We start from the raw sequence: 17,545 nt of genomic DNA, 5'->3' as shown, positions 1-17,545 counted from the left end.
GGGGAACATGCACTTTATGAAGATTACTTTGAAGGAAAATGGCATTGTTTGATATTTCAGTTTAGCTCACAACAAGTGATAAGGGCAATGCATTTTTGACAAGATCAACAGGTATTATCTGTATTTGCTGAAAATGCTCTTAGCCTGAAAATGAATGCAGCCACCACATCTAAAGACTGGAAAGCTGCAATATGTTACATTTTTGTTTTTGGGTTTAGATAGCCTTTAAAATGTTTAAACTTGATATTCTGGTAAAATCTAATGTAGCACACCCCCTTAAGGGCCGCAGTAAACTGGGATCTCCCCACCCTGTCAGGCACACCAAATTTTCACAGTCATTCCAGAGTCAGAGAACAGTCCAATACTTTGTTTTTTTGTTTATTGAGGGGGATATAACTTGGATAGGGATTGGGAAAAATTATGGGAGGCCCACTTGACTTCAAAGAACTTCAGGGACAACTTCACCTATATACTGTACAGTCTATATACACTCCTCACTTCCTCCAGTATACTTGCTTGCAAAATTATAGCTGTCACACTGACTGTAGGTTTGACAAAGCACTCAGATTTAGAGCAACAGCCTGTTATAGGCAGGAACCCGAGGCCCCTTTAAGTGTGTAGCAAAAATGCAGTGTCCAGCCTAATCACTCCTGTGGCTACTAATCCCAGCACCACCTCTTAGGGCAATGCCAGCCCGCCTGGCTGCAGCGGCCCCTTTTACTAGCCCTCCCGGCTACTTTTCCACAGTCCTCCAAAACTGGCACTCTTTCTCTCTCTCTCCACAGTCCTTCCAGACTGATCACTCACCAGTCCACCCAGGTGAATTCTCAGGGGACCACCTGGACATGCTGACCTGCTCCCTCTGTCCTCTCCTTGCTCCCATGCCTCCAGGAAGGATTCCTCCATATGATGTAGAGCAGGGGTCTCCAAACTATGGCCCTCCAGTTGTTCAGGAACTACAATTCCCATCATGCCTAGTCATGTCTGTGAATGTCAGAGTTTAGCAATGTCTCATGGGATGTGTAGTTCCGCAACAGCTGTAGGGCCGTAGTTTGGAGATCCCTGATGTAGAGGGTCCCTCCAGCACCCAAGCCCCAGGCCGGAAGTCAACTCTGCCCTCAGACTAGGAGGTGCCCTGAAGGGCCACCAACAGCCTTCTTAGCACTCCATCTCCATCTTACCCCGACTGACTCTGCTGACATGACTATTTAAGGTGGCCTGCCCCCTGCCAGCTCATTTTGCTGGGAATTGGCTGGGGCCCTCATCAATATTCTAAGCAGCTCCTCCTAGACTCCACCTTCTACTTCTGGAAGCTTATCCAAGGTTCCAGAAAGCAGTGGAGTCATCAGAGATACTGCTTGCTGAGTCAACCAGCCTCCCTGAGTCACTCAGCTCTGACCTAGATTCAACCCAGCCCTGGCGCTCAGCCAAGCCAAATTTACCTACACTACAGCTTACAAAAAAAAACTATCTACATCTAGCACACTAGAGGGTGCTACACTAAAGACCAGTGCTTTATTTTGGCCTAGGCTAACAAGGCCCAGGCCTAGGGTGGCACTTTGCAGGGGGGGCAGCAAAATAGCCACCCCCACCTTCACCTGACACTCTATTGGCCACTGGTTGCTTGAGCCGCCAATCATGTCACAGCCGAGACTCCCTGGCCCTGCCCATAATTCAAAGTGGAAGAGGATTTTCTCCTCCTCTGCGCCTAGTGCTCATGGGGCCCAAAGAGTCCCGTCAGGGCAACGGAGAAAAATCTGCCGCCGACAGCAGCCACTGCTGCTGAGCTGCGGCGTCTTCACACAGCTGGCAGGCAGCCAGCCCTGGAGGCTAGCTAGAACTGAGAGCCCGGTAGGGAGAAGACCTCCACTGTCATGGTGCCACCCTGTCCTGAGCAGCAGCAGGCGCAGCATCCCTGGTGCCTCCCAGAGCCTGCACTCCTTCTCAAACCTGCTGGGACATCAACAGGAAGACAGGCTGACTAAGGGCCCAGAGGATGAGGATGGGCGGGAGGTAGGTGCATCACACACACACCTACCCACAGACGGGAGCACATCAGGGACTGCAGGCAGGGCTAGGAGGTCTCTCCCTCTCTCCCCCACCCCCCTCTCCCTCTCTCCACCACCCCCTCTTCCTCTCTCTCCCATCCCCCTCTCTCTCTCCCAGTCCCCCTCTCCTTCTCTCACCCCCTCCCTCTCACCCACCCCGCTCTCCCACTCTCCCACCCCCTCTCTCTCTCTCCCCCCTCTCTTACTCCCTCCCTCTCTTACCACCTCTCTCTCTCCCTCATCTCCCCTCTCTCTCTCCCTCACCCCCCCTCTCTTCCTCACCCCCTCTCTCTCTCCCTCACCCCCCACTCTCTCTCCCTCATCCCCCCCTCTCTCTCCCTCATCCCCCCCTCTCTCTCATCCCCCTCTCTCCCACCCCCCTCTCTTTCCTTCTTTCACCCCATCTCTCTCTCTCCCACCACCCTCTCTCTCTCTCCCTCTCTCTCTCCCACCACCCTCTCTCTCACCCCCTCCCTCTCTCTCCCTCATCTCCACTGCTAAAGACCCTATTAAAGTTACATTGGTATGAGATGTCAGTTTATTAAATAGGGATTGACAACATTATTGGTCTCTGAGACCTTTTTTTGATCTCAGTGAAGGATAAATGAATTGACGTTAAACTCTCTTATAAGACTATAAGTATACTACCCATACCTCCCAACTTTCTGAGACGGGAAAGAGGGACACCTATTAGCAAAATGTAGGCAAAGGACACACCCCTGCCATATCCCCATTACATGGAGAATTAATGCCCAAAAAATGATAGGATAACACCACAAGTACTTTTTTACCGCTATAGTTCCCTTTATGCTGACTTTTCAATTTTAAAAAATGCAGCAATTTAGTATTTGGATGAAAAATTAAGAACTGTAAAACACCTATTGATAGATAAATAGTGCATTTTATATCGGTACATATGTCAAACAAAAGTAAGGGTCAAATGTAAAGGAAGGAAGGACAAAGGGATTTGGTTTAAAAAGACGGACAGTCCCACCAATTCAGTGACAAATGGAAACAACTGTATGTATTACTGATTCAATTGTATGGGTAAATATAAATATACAAATCTACAGTTTTGTCTTTTATACTTAGTATACCAGTAGAATAAAATGGAAAGACAGTGGTTCTCAACCTTTTGATACTTTGGTCTCCCTATAAGGTTCTTTACTGTCATTTGGTCAACCCCTGTCAAAGGTGAATGAAGAGGAATGAGGTAAAACTTGTGTCGATTAGCAGGTGCCGCTGTCAGTATACAGTGTGCAAGTGCCCTTTAGACATATCCTCAATATTATCCTCCTATAGAAGAACAGCAGACAAAAAAGAGATTCTGATCCTTTGACCCCAGACATACATCTTCACAACAACATGGAAATCCAAATTTGGGTTCAGGAAATGTATAAACAGGTGGATTTTTCATGAATGTATCTATTTTAAGGAACGCCAAAACAGCCCATTGTCTTATAATTCAGAATAAAAATAAAGGAACATTATGCAGTGGCAATATAAAAGTAGTATGCAAAACTGAAAACCTCCTATATATTGTATAATACTAAAAATAAAAAAAAAGTAAGGTCACAAAAAAAAAAACGATTGAAGAAAAAAAAAAACACAAAATGTGCTGATTTTACAGCTACATAAAGTAGAACCACGTAAAAAAAAAAAAAAAAGGATTCCTTGGCAAACAATGTGAGTATGTACATAGAAATGGCTAAAAGATACATTTACAACTAGAGGTTTCTGGTCACTGCTAGCACTTTGGATGATAATAGTTTATTTACCTCATTTTGCGTTATTTGTCTTTGAGTGTACTGCGTTTGCTGTTGTCAGGAGATTCCCTATGCACCTGGTGGATGAGATCCTCTATATACAGATAGGTTCATACCATGTGACCATGCTCTATGATGATAAAATGAAGAATGGAAACTGAAACTCGGTGGTGGCAGAGGAATTATCTGGTCAAACAATAACCAGAGCAGCCCATGCAGCTGCTATGAGGCCCGGGGTGGAAAGAGACATCTTTGGAGGGGCTGCTGAGAAAATGTAAACAGAAAATCTGGGTACATGTGAAAATAAGGATTGCAGAGGTCACTTTTGACAAGGACTCTGTATCCCATGTGACATTTCAATGTGCGTATATGCGTGTGTGTGTGTATATACCCCTATACAGAAGTTCAGATGTTATGCCTGCCTCCAAAGACGCCCAAAAAATGATCAATAAACGCCTGCAACAAAAACACCCAGGTGTGTTGTTGCAGGCATTTATTGGGCATTTTATGGGCGTCTTTGGAGGCAGGCATAACATCTGAACTTCTGTATAGGGGTATATATACACACACACACATATATATGTATATATACACATGCACACATATAGGTGTGAAAGGAGCCCTATCCATGCAAATTATTTAATTAGCGCATGGATAGGATTTCGCTCCTTTCACACCTATATGTGTGTATGTGTATATATACATATATGTGTGTGTGTATATAGACCCCTACACAGAAGTTCAGATGTCATGCCTGCCTCCAAAGACGCCCAAAAAATGCCCAATAAACACCTGAAACAAAAACGCCCAAGTGTGAAAATAGCGGAGCCCCATCCCTGCTCTACTAAAAATTCTAAGAAAAATGATCTTTTTTTTCTGGTTCTGGACATGCTACAGAGCTGAAACTTCACAGGTACACTTTTTAGACCCCCCCCCCCCCAGACACCAAATCCAAAGAAATCTCTTTTTTTTTTTTAATAATTTTTCAATAATTGGCTCTCTATCAAAAACGACAATTTTTAAGAACTTTTTTTTGTGTGATTAATAGTCCCTGGGGCATGATCCAGAACCCTAGGCACTTTTTAGGGGCATTTATTGGGTTTTAGGGCTTCAAAATTGTGTTTTTTGATTACCGAAGTTAGGGTCCCATTGATTTCAATGGGGCTCTGGAATCCGGACCCGAACTTTCGGGAAGTTCGGGTGTTCTGGTCAAACCGAACTTTTCAAAAGTTCGATCATCCCTAGTAGAGAGTTCCTGGGTTTTTAAAACCTGCTGATTTCTTTTGATCCCTATGTGCCCCCTACTACACCATGAGGCTCTCCTGCTGATTTCTTTTGATCTCTATGTGCCCACAGCTATGATGCGGATGAGCTTACATCATGAACGATTGATCCAGATCAGAGGCTGTGTGATCCCTGTTAAATTACACATTGAGCATTTGACCATTATGAAAATAGTGGTCCATCTCATATGGAAAGGGTGCATTATTGTCAGTAGGATCGGGTTTGGCACCTTAATGTGAACATTACACTTTGGTGGAAGATCTACTCTGGCATTATTTTGAACCATACACCCTTGGACTTTTTATCTTAATTTACTTTGAATTTTCCCATATGGAATTTATTTGAAGCACTGCCTTTTGTATTTTATATTGTTACATGTCATAACCAGTGTATTGTGCTAGCTGCTGTTTTATTATTGCTGATATATAAGCGGGGGTTAAGTGTGGGTTTTATACAAATGATACATTGATTATGCTATCTCTACGTCATTCATAATTATCTGACAAGCTAGGTTTACTTTCTATTCTCCAGTTGTTTTTCTGTTGGGTTTCAGTTATGTTTCTCCGTTCTAGCTCATGATCCTTGGGCCACATTCTTTCCCGTGCTTCCAATTCTTTGTCAAAGTGAAGTGACAGAATCAAGTAAATGTGACAATGTTTTTCACATTTTTAATTTGGTATAAGCCCCTAACACTCCAGTTTTCAATTCCTTTTTATTTCTCTGTTGTGTTATTGTCTCCTTGTTTCTTTGTAACACCCCTTTTCTGTAAATATTTTGTTTACGCCATTTTGAGCTATGTCTCTTGAAGAATACTACTGTAGTATAATCTCTGAACATACCTGTCTGTGGTGACAGTGCGTGTTACAGACATTTATACTAAAATCAGAATTTTTATGCTAAAATTGCGTGTTTCCTCTTAATCGGCAAAAAGCTGTTGGTGGCAGTTGAATGGGTTAATTGCTTGATTAATGTAACCCAGTGACAATTGCTCTCAGGCTGCTGGCACCTAGGTTGTAGTCCTGTGAGCTGGAAAATCTTTGTGCAGGTAAGATTGGCATTATTAGTGTAAGTGACAGTGAGGTGGGAGATTGATCATGTCCTTTGTCATGAGCTGGTGAGAAGAGCAGGGGTCTGGTACTGTGTTTCATCATAGGTCATTGATTCAAAAGGAAGTGCAATATATTACAACAACGTTGCACTTAGAATGCAGGGTTCATGAGTGTGTTACACTCAGTATGCAAAGATCAGGAGTGCGTTGCGTTCAGAATGCAGGGTTCAAAAATGCGTTGCGCTCAGAATGCACGGTTCAGGAGCGCAATACACTCAGATTGCAGGGTTAATGAGTTAGTTGAGCTCAGAATGCAGGGTTCAGGAGTGCATTTTGCTCAGAATGCAGGGATCAGGAGTGTGTTACTCTCAAAATTCAGGGATCAGGAGTGCATTGTGCTCAGAAAGCAGGGTTTAGGAGTGGGTTATGCTCAGAATGCGGGGATAAGGAGTGTTTTATGCTCAGAATGCAGGGATAAAGCATGCATTACGCTCAGAATGCAGGGATCAGGAATGCACTGTGCTCAGATTGCAGGGTTTAGGAGTGCGTTATGCTCAGAATGCAGGGATAAAGAGTGCGTTATGCTCAGTATGCAGGGATAAGAAATGCGTTATGCTCAGAATGCAGGGTTAGGGAGTGTGTTGCGCTCAGAATGCAGGGTTAAGGATTGCTCAGAATGCAGAGTTAACGAGTGCGTTGCGATCAGAATGCAGGGTTCAGGATCGCCTTACACTCAGAATGCAGAGTTCAGGAGTGCATCACGCTCAGAATGCAGCGATCAGAGGTACGTTATGCTCAGAATGCAGGGATCAGGAGTGCGTTGTTCTCAGAATGCAGGGTTTAGGAGTGCATTATGCTCAGAATGCAGGGTTTAGGAGTGCATTATGTTCAGAATGCAGGGATAAGGAGTGCGTTATTCTGATAATGCAGGGATAGGGAGTGCGTTACGATCAGAATGCAGGGTTTAGAAGTGCGTTATCCTCAGAATGCAGGGATAAGGAGTTTGTTATGCTCAGAATGCATGGATAAGGAATGCTTTATGCTCACAATGCAGGGTTAAGGAGCGTGTTGCTCAGAATGCAGGGTTAAGGAGCGTTTTGCCCAGAATGCAGGGTTAAGGAGCGTTTTGCCCAGAATGCAGGGTTTAGGAGTGCATTGTGCTCAGAATGCAGGGTTAGGGGTGCGTTACACTCAGAATGCAGGGTTCAGGAGTGCGTTGAGCTCAGAATGCAGGGTTCATGAGTGTGTTACCCTCAGAATGCAGGGTTCATGAGTGAGTTATGCTCAGGATGCAGGATTCAGGAGTGCGTTGCACTCAGAATGCAGGGTTCAGGAGTGCGTTGCACTCAGAAATCAGAGTTCAGGAGTGTGTTGCGCTCAGAATGCAGTGTTCAGGAGTGCGTTACCCTCAGAATGCAGGGTTCATGACTGTGTTGCGCTCAAGATGCAGGGTTCAGGAGTGTGTTGCACTAAAACTGCAGGGTTCAGTAGTGTGTTGCACTCAGAATGCAGGGTTCAGGAGAGTGTTGCGCTCAGGATGCAGGGTTAAGAAGTGCATTGCATTCAGAATGCAGGGTTCAGGAGTGTGTTGTGCTCAGAATGCAGGGATCAGGAGTGCATCACGCTCAGAATGCAGGGATCAGGAGTGCATTATGCTTAGAATGCAGAGATCAGGAGTGCATTGTGCTCAGAATGCAGGGTTTAGGAGTGCATTATGCTCAGAATGCAGGCATAAGGAGTGCGTTATGCTCAGAATGCAGGGATAAGGAGTGTGTTACGCTCAGAATGCAGGGATCAGGAATGCGTTGTGCTCAGAATGCAGGGTTTAGAAGTGCGTTATGCTCAGAATGCAGGAAGGAGTGCATTATGCTCAGAATGCATGGATAAGGAATGTGTTATGCTCAAAATGCAGGGTTAGGGAGTGTGTTGCACTCAGAATGCAGGGTTAAGGAGCGTATCGCTCAGAATGAAGGTTTAAGGAGTGTGTTGCGCTCAGAATGCAGGGTTCAGGACTGCATTGTGCTCAAAATGCAGGGTTAGGGGTGCATTACGCTCAGAATGCAGGGTTCAGGAGGGCGTTGCACTCAGAATGCAGGGTTCAGTAGTGCATTGAGCTCAGATTGCAGGGTTCAGGAGTGTGTTACGCTCAGGATGCAGGGTTCAGGAGTGCGTTGCGCTCAGAATGCAGGGTATAGAAGTGCGTTGCACTCAGAAATCAGGGTTCAGGAGTGCGCTACCCTCAGAAATCAGGGTTCATGAGTGTGTTATGCTCATGATGCAGGGTTGAAGAGTGCGTTGCCCTCAGAATGCAGGGTTCAGGAGTGTGTTGTGCTCAGAATGCAGGGTTTAGGAGTGCGTTGCGCTCAGAATGCAGGGTTCAGGAGTTCATTACACTCAGAATGCAGGGTTTAGGAGTGCGTTGCTCTCAGAATGCAGGGTTCAGGAGTTCATTACACTCAGAATGCAGGGTTCAGGAGTGCATCACGCTCAGAATGCAGGGTTCAGGAGTGCATCACGCTCAGAATGCAGGGATCAGGAGTGCGTTATGCTCAAAGTGCAGGCATAAAGAGTGCGTTATGCTCAGAATGTAGGCATAAGGAGTGCGTTTCACTCAGAATGCAGGGATAAGGAGTGCATTACACTCAGAATGCAGGGATCAGGAATGCGTTGTGCTCCAAATGCAGGGTTTAGAAGTGCATTATGCTCAAAATGCAGGAATAAGGAGTGCATTATGCTCAGAATGCATGGATAAGAAATGTGTTATGCTCAAAATGCAGGGTTAGGGAGTGTTTTGCACTCAGGATGCAGGGTTAAGGAGCGTGTTGCATTCAGAATGCAGGGTTCAGGACTGCAATGTGCTCAGAATGCAGGGTTAGGGGTGCGTTACGCTCAGAATGCAGGGTTCAGGAAGGTGTTGCACTCAGAATGCGGCGTTCAGGAGTGCATTGAGCTCAGATTTCAGGGTTCAGGAGTGCGTTACCCTCAGAATGCAGGGTTCATGAGAGCGTTACGCTCAGGATGCAGGGTATAGAAGTGCGTTGCACTCAGAAATCAGGGTTCAGGAGTGCGCTACCCTCAGAATGCAGGGTTCATGAGTGTGTTATGCTCATGATGCAGGGTTCAAGAGTGCGTTGCACTCAGAATGCAGGGTTCAGGAGTGTGTTTCGCTCAGGATGCAGGGTTCAGGAGTGTGTTTCGCTCAGGATGCAGGGTTCAGGAGTGCGTTGCATTCAGAATGCAGGGTTCAGGAGTTCGTTGTGCTCAGAATGCAGGGATCAGGAGTGCGTTGTGCTCAGAATTCAGGGTTTAGGAGTGCGTTACGCTCAGAATGCAGGGATAAGGAGTGCATTACACTCAGAATGCAGGGTTCAGATGTGCGTTGTGCTCAGAATGCAGGGTTCAGGAGTGCATCACGCTCAGAATGCAGGGATCAGGAGTGCGTTATGCTCAGAGTGCAGGCATAAGGAGTGCATTATGCTCAGAATGTAGGCACAAGGAGTGCGTTACGCTCAGAATGCAGGGATAAGGAGTGCATTACGATCAGAATCCAGAGATCAGGAATGCGTTGTGCTCCAAATGCAGGGTTTAGAAGTGCGTTATGCTCAAAATGCAGGAATAAGGAGTGCATTATGCTCAGAATGCATGGATAAGGAATGTGTTATGCTCAAAATGCAGGGTTAGGGAGTGTTTTGCACTCAGGATGCAGGTTTAAGGAGCGTGTTGCATTCAGAATGCAGGGTTCAGGACTGCAATGTGCTCAGAATGCAGGGTTAGGGGTGCGTTACGCTCAGAATGCAGGGTTCAGGAAGGTGTTGCACTCAGAATGCGGGGTTCAGGAGTGCATTGAGCTCAGATTGCAGGGTTCAGGAGTGCGTTACCCTCAGAATGCAGGGTTCATGAGTGCATTACGCTCAGGATGCAGGGTTCAGGAGTGGGTTGCATTCAGAATGCAGGGTTCAGGAGTTCGTTGTGCTCAGAATGCAGGGATCAGGAGTACGTTGTGCTCAGAATGCAGGGTTTAGGAGTGCGTTACGCTCAGAATGCAGGGATAAGGAGTGATTACACTCAGAATGCAGGGTTCAGGAGTGCGTTGTGCTCAGAATGCAGGGTTCAGGAGTGCATCAAGCTCAGAATGCAGGGATCAGGAGTGCGTTATGCTCAGAGTGCAGGCATAAGGAGTGCGTTATGCTTAGAATGTAGGCATAAGGAGTGCGTTACGCTCAGAATGCAGGGATAAGGAGTGCGTTACGCTCAGAATGCAGGGATCAGGAATGCGTTGTGCTCAAAATGCAGGGTTTAGAAGTGCGTTATGCTCAAAATGCAGGAATAAGGAGTGCATAATGCTCAGAATGCATGGATAAGGAATGTGTTATGCTCAAAATGCAGGGTTAGGGAGTCTTTTGCACTCAGAATGCAGGGTTAAGGAGTGTGTTGCATTAAGAACGCAGGGTTCAGGACTGCAATGTGCTCAGAATGCAGGGTTAGGGGTTGCACTCAGAATGACGGGTTCAGGAAGGTGTTGCTCTCAGAATGCAGGGTTCAGGAGTGCATTGAGCTCAGATTGCAGGGTTCAGGAGTGCGTTACCCTCAGAATGCAGGGTTCATGAGTGCGTTACGCTCAGGATGCAGGGTTCAGGAGTGGGTTGCAGTCAGAATGCAGGATTCAGGAATGTGTTGCGCTCAGAATGCACGGTAGAGGAGTGCGTTACACTCAGAATGCAGGGTTCAGGAGCGCGTTGCGCTCAGAATGCAGGGTTATGGAGTGCGTTACCCTCACAATGCAGAATGCAGGGTTAAAATATGCGCTACACTCAGAATGCAGGGTTTCAAGGGGGGTGATGTGCAGGGTCATAGAGGACACTGCTTTGGGGCTGACCCTGCTCATAACAGTGCCCTCTGTTCCCTTTACATCACCCTCTCCACACACACACACAGTGGTGTCCTCTGCCCCCCCCATTTTTCCCCTACAACAGTAACCTCTGGCCCCCCCTCCCTTCTTCCCTCCCAAAGCAGTGTCCTACCTGTGAACCCAGATGCAGCACATTTCTGGACAGAGGAAGTGAGCAGTAGTTGGCAGAGTGACTTTTCATATTAGCAAGCTGGTGATTGGTTGCTTAAGACCACTCTGTGGACTTACCTGTGGGTAAACTTAAAAGGCTAAATTGGCCAGCAACCTTTCCCCCCTGCCCTCTGAACTGAACAGTTTTGCCTCCCGCTTTCCGCTGTTCACTGATGACAGTGGCTGGGGGCAAAGGAGAGAGAGAGAAAGACCAGAACATAGAAGGAGTGGTGGAGGAGGCTGAGGGAGAAAGAAGGACCAGCACCTAAGAAGCAGTGGTCGGTGGCACAGGGACCTGTTCGCGGTCGACCTGTCACCTTCCCGCGGTCAACAGGTAGACCGCGATCGATGGGTTGCCGACTCCTAGACTAAGGGCTTGAGCTGGACATGTTGCAAATTTTGGACCATACAGCCACACAGGAAAGAAAGTGACTGTAATAATGATGAACTCTTTTGAACCATCTACTTAATAGCAACAAAGTCCCATACGAGCTTGAAATATACAGTAACGCAGCCTTTTATAACAGGAGGCTGAGCCAGTATATCTTTTTTCATGTCAGATAACTGCTGGTATCAGGGTCATAATCCAGCAGCAAACAGTGCAGACAGGAGTGTCCCTGCAGCAACAATTTCAAACAAAGTGTGACTTCCTGTGGACCTAACACAGCCGATACTGCGCAGCATGGCTGTCATGTTGTTGTGTACTAGGGCGCTGCTGCATTGAGGGAGAGAGGGAGAGTACAGAATCATTAATATTATTCTTTAATCTGTTAGTTAGGTGGGCGGCTGGGGGGTGGAATTTTATGCAAGCTCAGTGCACCAGCATATTCAGTGCACATTTAACCACTTTAGGACCAGAAGATTTTCCTGCTCTAAGTCCAGACCACTTTTTGCAACTTGGCACTGCGTGATTTTAACTGACAATTGTGCAGTCATGCAATGTGGTACCCAAACAAAATTTACATCCTTTTTTTCCCACAAACAGAGCTTTCTTTTGGTGGTATTTGATCACCTCTGCGCTTTTTATTTTTTGCGACATTAATAAAAAAAAGAGCAAAAATTTTGAGAAAAAATGACATTTTCAACTTTGTCTTTTCAAAAATATATATATATATTTTGGCCAAAATATATTTAGCTACATGTCTTTGACAACAAAAAAATCTCAATGAGCGTATTTTTATTGGTTTACGCAAAAGTTATAGCATCTACAAACTATGGTGTAAATACTGAAATTTACGCAGCTTAAGACCCCGTTCACACTGGGGCAACTTGTCAGGTGACCTGGTCGCCTGACAAGTCGCGGTGGGTCGCCTGCCATAGATTAGCACAGGACCCGTTCTAATAGGAGCGACACAAGTCGCTCCGACTTAGAAAAAGGGTCCTGTACTACTTTGGGACGACCTGGAGCGACCTGCATTGACTTCAATGATATGAAGTCCGTGCATGTCGCTCCGAGGTCACGGTGCACAGCGTGCACCGCGACTTCACAGGTCGCCCCGGCAAGTCGGATCGCCTCAGTGTTAAATGGCTCTTAATTTCTGACTGTCTATCTAATTTCATGAAGTGCTAAAATGTCAGGGCAGTACAAAACCCCCCCAAATTACCACTTTTTGAAAAGTAGACATCCAAAGGAATGTCCTGAGAGGCATGTTGAGCTCATTGAATATTTCATTTTTTTGTCACAGGTGTTTGAAAAATTACTAAAAAAAAAAATTGTTTTTTTTTTACACAGAGTTGTCATTGAAATGATATATTGATCACACATGCCATGGGTATATTTGTAGTTACACCCCAAAATATATTCTGCTGCTTCTCCTGAGTACAGGGAGATACAGGAATACCACATATGTGAGTCCATGGAATATTTTATATTTTGCCACAAGTTCCGGGAAATATATTATTATTATTTTTGTTTTTTTGTTTTTTTACACAAAGTTGTCACTAAATTATATATTTCTCACGCATGCCATGGGTATATGTGAAATGACACCCCAAAATACATTCTGCTGCTTCTCCTGAGTACATAGATACCCCATGTGTGAGACTTTTTTGCAGTCTAGCCGAGTACAGGACCCCGAAAATCAATCACCACTTTCAAGCTTTCCAAGGGCGTAAATTGTTGATTTCACTCCTGACTACCTATCACAGATTCGGAGGCCATGAAATGCCAAGACAGCACAACTCCCCCCCCCAAATGACCCCTTTTCGGAAAGTAGACATCCTAAGCTATTTGCAGAGAGGCATGTTGAGTGTTTTGCAGATCTCACTTTTTGTCACAAAGTTTTGGAAATTGAAAAAAAGAGGAAAAAAATGCATTTTCCTGTTTTTTTCTTCATTTTCCCAAAAAAATGAGAGCTGCAAAATACTCACCAAGCCTCTCAGCAAATAGCTTGGAGTGTCTACTTTGCAGAATGGGGTCGTTTGGGGGGGATTGTGCCATCTTGGCATTTCATGGCCTTCAAAAGTGTGATAGGTAGTAATGAGATCAACAATTTACGCCCTTTGAAAGCCTGAAGGTGGGGATTGGTTTTCCGGGTCCGTTACGCGGCTACACTGCCAAAAAGTCTCACACATGGGGTGTTCCTGTACTCAGGAGAAGCAGCAGAATGTATTTTGGGTTGTCATTTCACATATACCCATGGCATGTGTGAGCATTATATCATTTACGGACAACTTTGTGTAAAAAAAAAAACAAAAAAAAAAATAAATAATTTTCCCAAAACTTGTGGCAAAATATAAACTATTCCATGGACTCATCATGCCTCTCAGCTAATAGCTTGGAGTGTCTACTTTGCAAAATGGGGTCAATTGGGGGGGGGGTTTTGTGCTTTCCTTAAATGTCAGGGCCTCTGAAACTGTGACAGGTAGTGCAGAGGTAAAATAAGCAATTTACAGTGGGTACGGAAAGTATTCAGACCCCCTTAAATTTTTCACTCTTTGTTATATTGCAGCCATTTGCTAAAATCATTTAGGTTCATTCTCCTTCCTCATGAATGTACACATAGCACCCCATACTGACAGAAAAACACAGAATTGTTGACATTGTTGCAGATTTATTAAAAAAGAAAAACTGAAATATCACATGGTCCTAAGTATTTAGACCCTTTGCTGTGACACTCATATATTTAACTTTAATATTGAACTTAATGGTGCTTTCCATTTCTTCTGATCATCCTTGAGATGGTTCTACACCTTCATTTGAGTCCAGCTGTGTTTGATTATACTGATTGGACTTGATTAGGAAAGCCACACACCTGTCTATATAAGACCTTCCAGATCAAAATGCATGTCAGAGCAAATGAGAATCATGAGGTCAAAGGAACTGCCTGAAGAGCTCAGAGACAGAATTGTGGCAAGGCACAGATCTGGCCAAGGTTACAAAAAGATTTCTGCTGCACTTAAGGTTCCTAAGAGCACAGTGGCCTCCATAATCCTCAAATGGAAGACGTGTGGGACGACCAGAACCCTTCCTAGAGCTGGCCGTCTGGCCAAACTGAGCTATCGGGGGAGAAGAGCCTTGGTGAGAGAGGTAAAGAAGAACCCAAAGATCACTGTGGCTGAGCTCCAGAGATGCAGTCAGGAGATGGGAGAAAGTTGTAGAAAGTCAACCATCACTGCAGCCCTCCACCAGTCGGGGCTTTATGGCAGAGTGGCCCGACGGAAGCCTCTCCTCAGTGTAAGACACATGAAAGCCCGCATGGAGTTTGCTAAAAAACACCTGAAGGACTCCAAGATGGTGAGAAATAAGATTCTCTGGTCTGATGAGACCAAAATAGAACTTTTTGGCCTTAATTCTAAGCGGTATGTGTGGAGAAAACCAGGCACTGCTCATCACCTGTCCAATACAGTCCCAACAGTGAAGCATGGTGGTGGCAGCATCATGCTGTGGGGGTGTTTTTCAGCTGCAGGGACAGGGCGACTGGTTGCAATCGAGGGAAAGATGAATGCGGCCAAGTACAGGGATATCCTGGACAAAAACCTTCTCCAGAGTGCTATGGACCTCAGACTGGGCCGAAGGTTTACCTTCCAACAAGACAATGACCCTAAGCACACAGCTAAAATAACAAAGGAGTGGCTTCACAACAACTCCGTGACTGTTCTTGAATGGCCCAGCCAGAGCCCTGACTTAAACCCAATCGAGCATCTCTGGAGAGACCTAAAAATGGCTGTCCACCAACGTTTACCATCCAACCTGACAGAACTGGAGAGGATCTGCAAGGAGGAATGGCAGAGGATCCCCAAATCCAGGTGTGAAAGACTTGTTGCATCTTTCCCAAAAAGACTCCTGGCTGTATTAGATCAAAAGGGGGCTTCTACTAAATACTGAGCAAAGGGTCTGAATACTTAGGACCATGTGATATTTCAGCTTTTCTTTTTTAATAAATCTGCAACAATGTCAACAATTCTGTGTTTTTCTGTCAGTATGGGGTGCTATGTGTACATTCATGAGGAAGAAGAATGAACCGAAATGATTTTAGCAAATGGCTGAAATATAACAAAGAGTGAAAAAATCTAAGGGGGTCTGAATACTTTCCGTACCCACTGTACGCCATTAGAAAAATTAAAGATGGGGATTGGTTTTCGGGGTCCTGTAGGTGGCTAGACTGCCAAAAAGTCTCACAAATGGGGTATTCCTGTACTCAGGAGAAGCAGCAGAATGTATTTTGGGGTGCCATTTCACATATACCCATGGCATGTGTGAGCAATATATCATTGTCAAGACTAAATCCGCTCTTGCTGCAGACACGGCATCTTTTTTGGGGGTATCTTTGGGTAGGGGTACTCGGGAGGTATTCCGGAAAATGCCTCTCATGCAGCTGGCTCACTGCATCTGGTTGGGGAATTTTGGCAGGAGCACCAGTTGGATACAGAAGGGCTCTGATTATCTCTTCTTGGAATTGAAAGAAGGATAATGTTCCCGCAGACACTTAAGACAAAAGCGTCGTAAATAGCCAATTGAAATAGGTATACAGACACTTTTTTGTACCAGCGTCTGGCCTTATGGGCAATTAAGTACGGTCCCATCATCTGGTCATTGAAGTCCACCCCTCCCATTTTACGTTTGTCCCTCCACTTCCCTGCAAGCAATTCATCGCACCTCAAGCAGGCTCCCTCCCCCGAGCTCAGTGGGGCATTTACTAGCCGTTGGGAGAAGCCCCGGCGATTAGGTCGCACGGTGCCACAAGCGCCAATTTGTAATTGAAAGAGGTGTTTAAAAAGTGGCATGCTTGAATAAAAATTGTCCACGTACAAGTGGTACCCCTTTCCGAATAAGGGTGACACCAAGTCCCAAACTATCTTGTCGCTGCTCCATATGTAGTCTGGGCAGTCGGGGGGCTCCACAGAGCTATCTTTTCCCTCGTAGACACGGAAACTAACTGTATAGCCTGTGGCCCTGTCACACAGCTTATACAACTTGACCCCGTATCTGGCACGCTTGCTGGGGAGATACTGTTTGAAAGCAAGGCGGCCAGTAAACTTAATCAGGGACTCGTCAACGCAGACATCTTGTTGGGGGGTAAACAAGGCTGCAAACCGCTGATTGAAGTGATCTACGAGGGGCCGAATTTTGTGGAGCCGATCATATTCAGGGTCTCCCCGAGGATGACAGAGTTCATTGTCGCTGAAATGCATGAACCAAAATATTTGTTCGTATCGAGCCCTGGACATAGCAGCAGAGAACACGTGCATTTGATGAATTGGGTCAGTGGACCAATATAACCGCAATTCATTCTTTTTTGTAATGCCCGTGTTGAGGGAAAGGCCCAGAAAGATTTTAAAATCGGGAATCATAATCGGATTCCAGGCGAATGGTCTGGCAAGGGGTGAATTTGGGTTGGCGGCGATGAATTGTTGTGCGTATAAATTTGATTGGTCCACAATAGATCTGAAAAGATCTTCAGTGAAAAACAGCTCAAAAAAGTTAATGGGATTAAAACCAGCTGTTTCCACTTGGATTCCGGGTTGGGCAGTGAATGGGGGAAGTACTGGTGCTGTGGAATCTGTGGGCTGCCAATTAGGAAATGCCAGCGCTTCAGGGAGGACACTATGGGCTCTACGGGCCTGTCTTCGAATACGCGGTGGCTGCGGGCCACTACTCATGCTAGCCACCGCACCAGCTTGTGTGTGTGTATGTGTGTTAGTGTACTTGACTCTAACTGACGCTAAATAACGGTGGTGTAGTGGGACCCTGACGCTAACTAGCCTAAGTTGTGTCACCCGTGACACTAATACAGTGATCGGTAATCACTGTATATAGTTAACACTGTGACAGGGAAGTGAAGGAGTTAACTGGGGGAGATCAAGGGGTTAAATCTTTATAGGGGATAGATGGCGGGTG

At 45.6% G+C, this 17,545-nt stretch overlaps 1 protein-coding gene and 1 long non-coding RNA gene across 2 annotated transcripts in view; one reads left to right on the top strand and one right to left on the bottom strand.

Annotated features, from left to right (window-relative positions):
• Positions 1 to 3,872, bottom strand: part of LOC309563232 (interferon-induced protein with tetratricopeptide repeats 5-like) — a 29,692-nt gene extending 25,820 nt beyond the window's left edge. Inside the window, exon 1 of the mRNA XM_082267616.1 lies at positions 3,827 to 3,872. Coding sequence (XP_082123742.1) covers positions 3,827 to 3,831 — 5 coding nt within the window. The 5' untranslated portion in view covers positions 3,832 to 3,872. The remainder of the gene's footprint in view (positions 1 to 3,826) is intronic.
• Positions 1 to 17,545, top strand: part of LOC309563237 — a 566,624-nt gene that overhangs the window by 111,747 nt on the left and 437,332 nt on the right. The window lies entirely within an intron of this gene.

Source organism: Pelophylax lessonae (genome assembly GCF_965119305.1).
Source record: "Pelophylax lessonae genome assembly, chromosome: 9".
Classification (NCBI taxonomy): Eukaryota; Metazoa; Chordata; class Amphibia; order Anura; family Ranidae; genus Pelophylax; species Pelophylax lessonae.
This window is presented reverse-complemented; position numbering and strand designations above follow the sequence as displayed.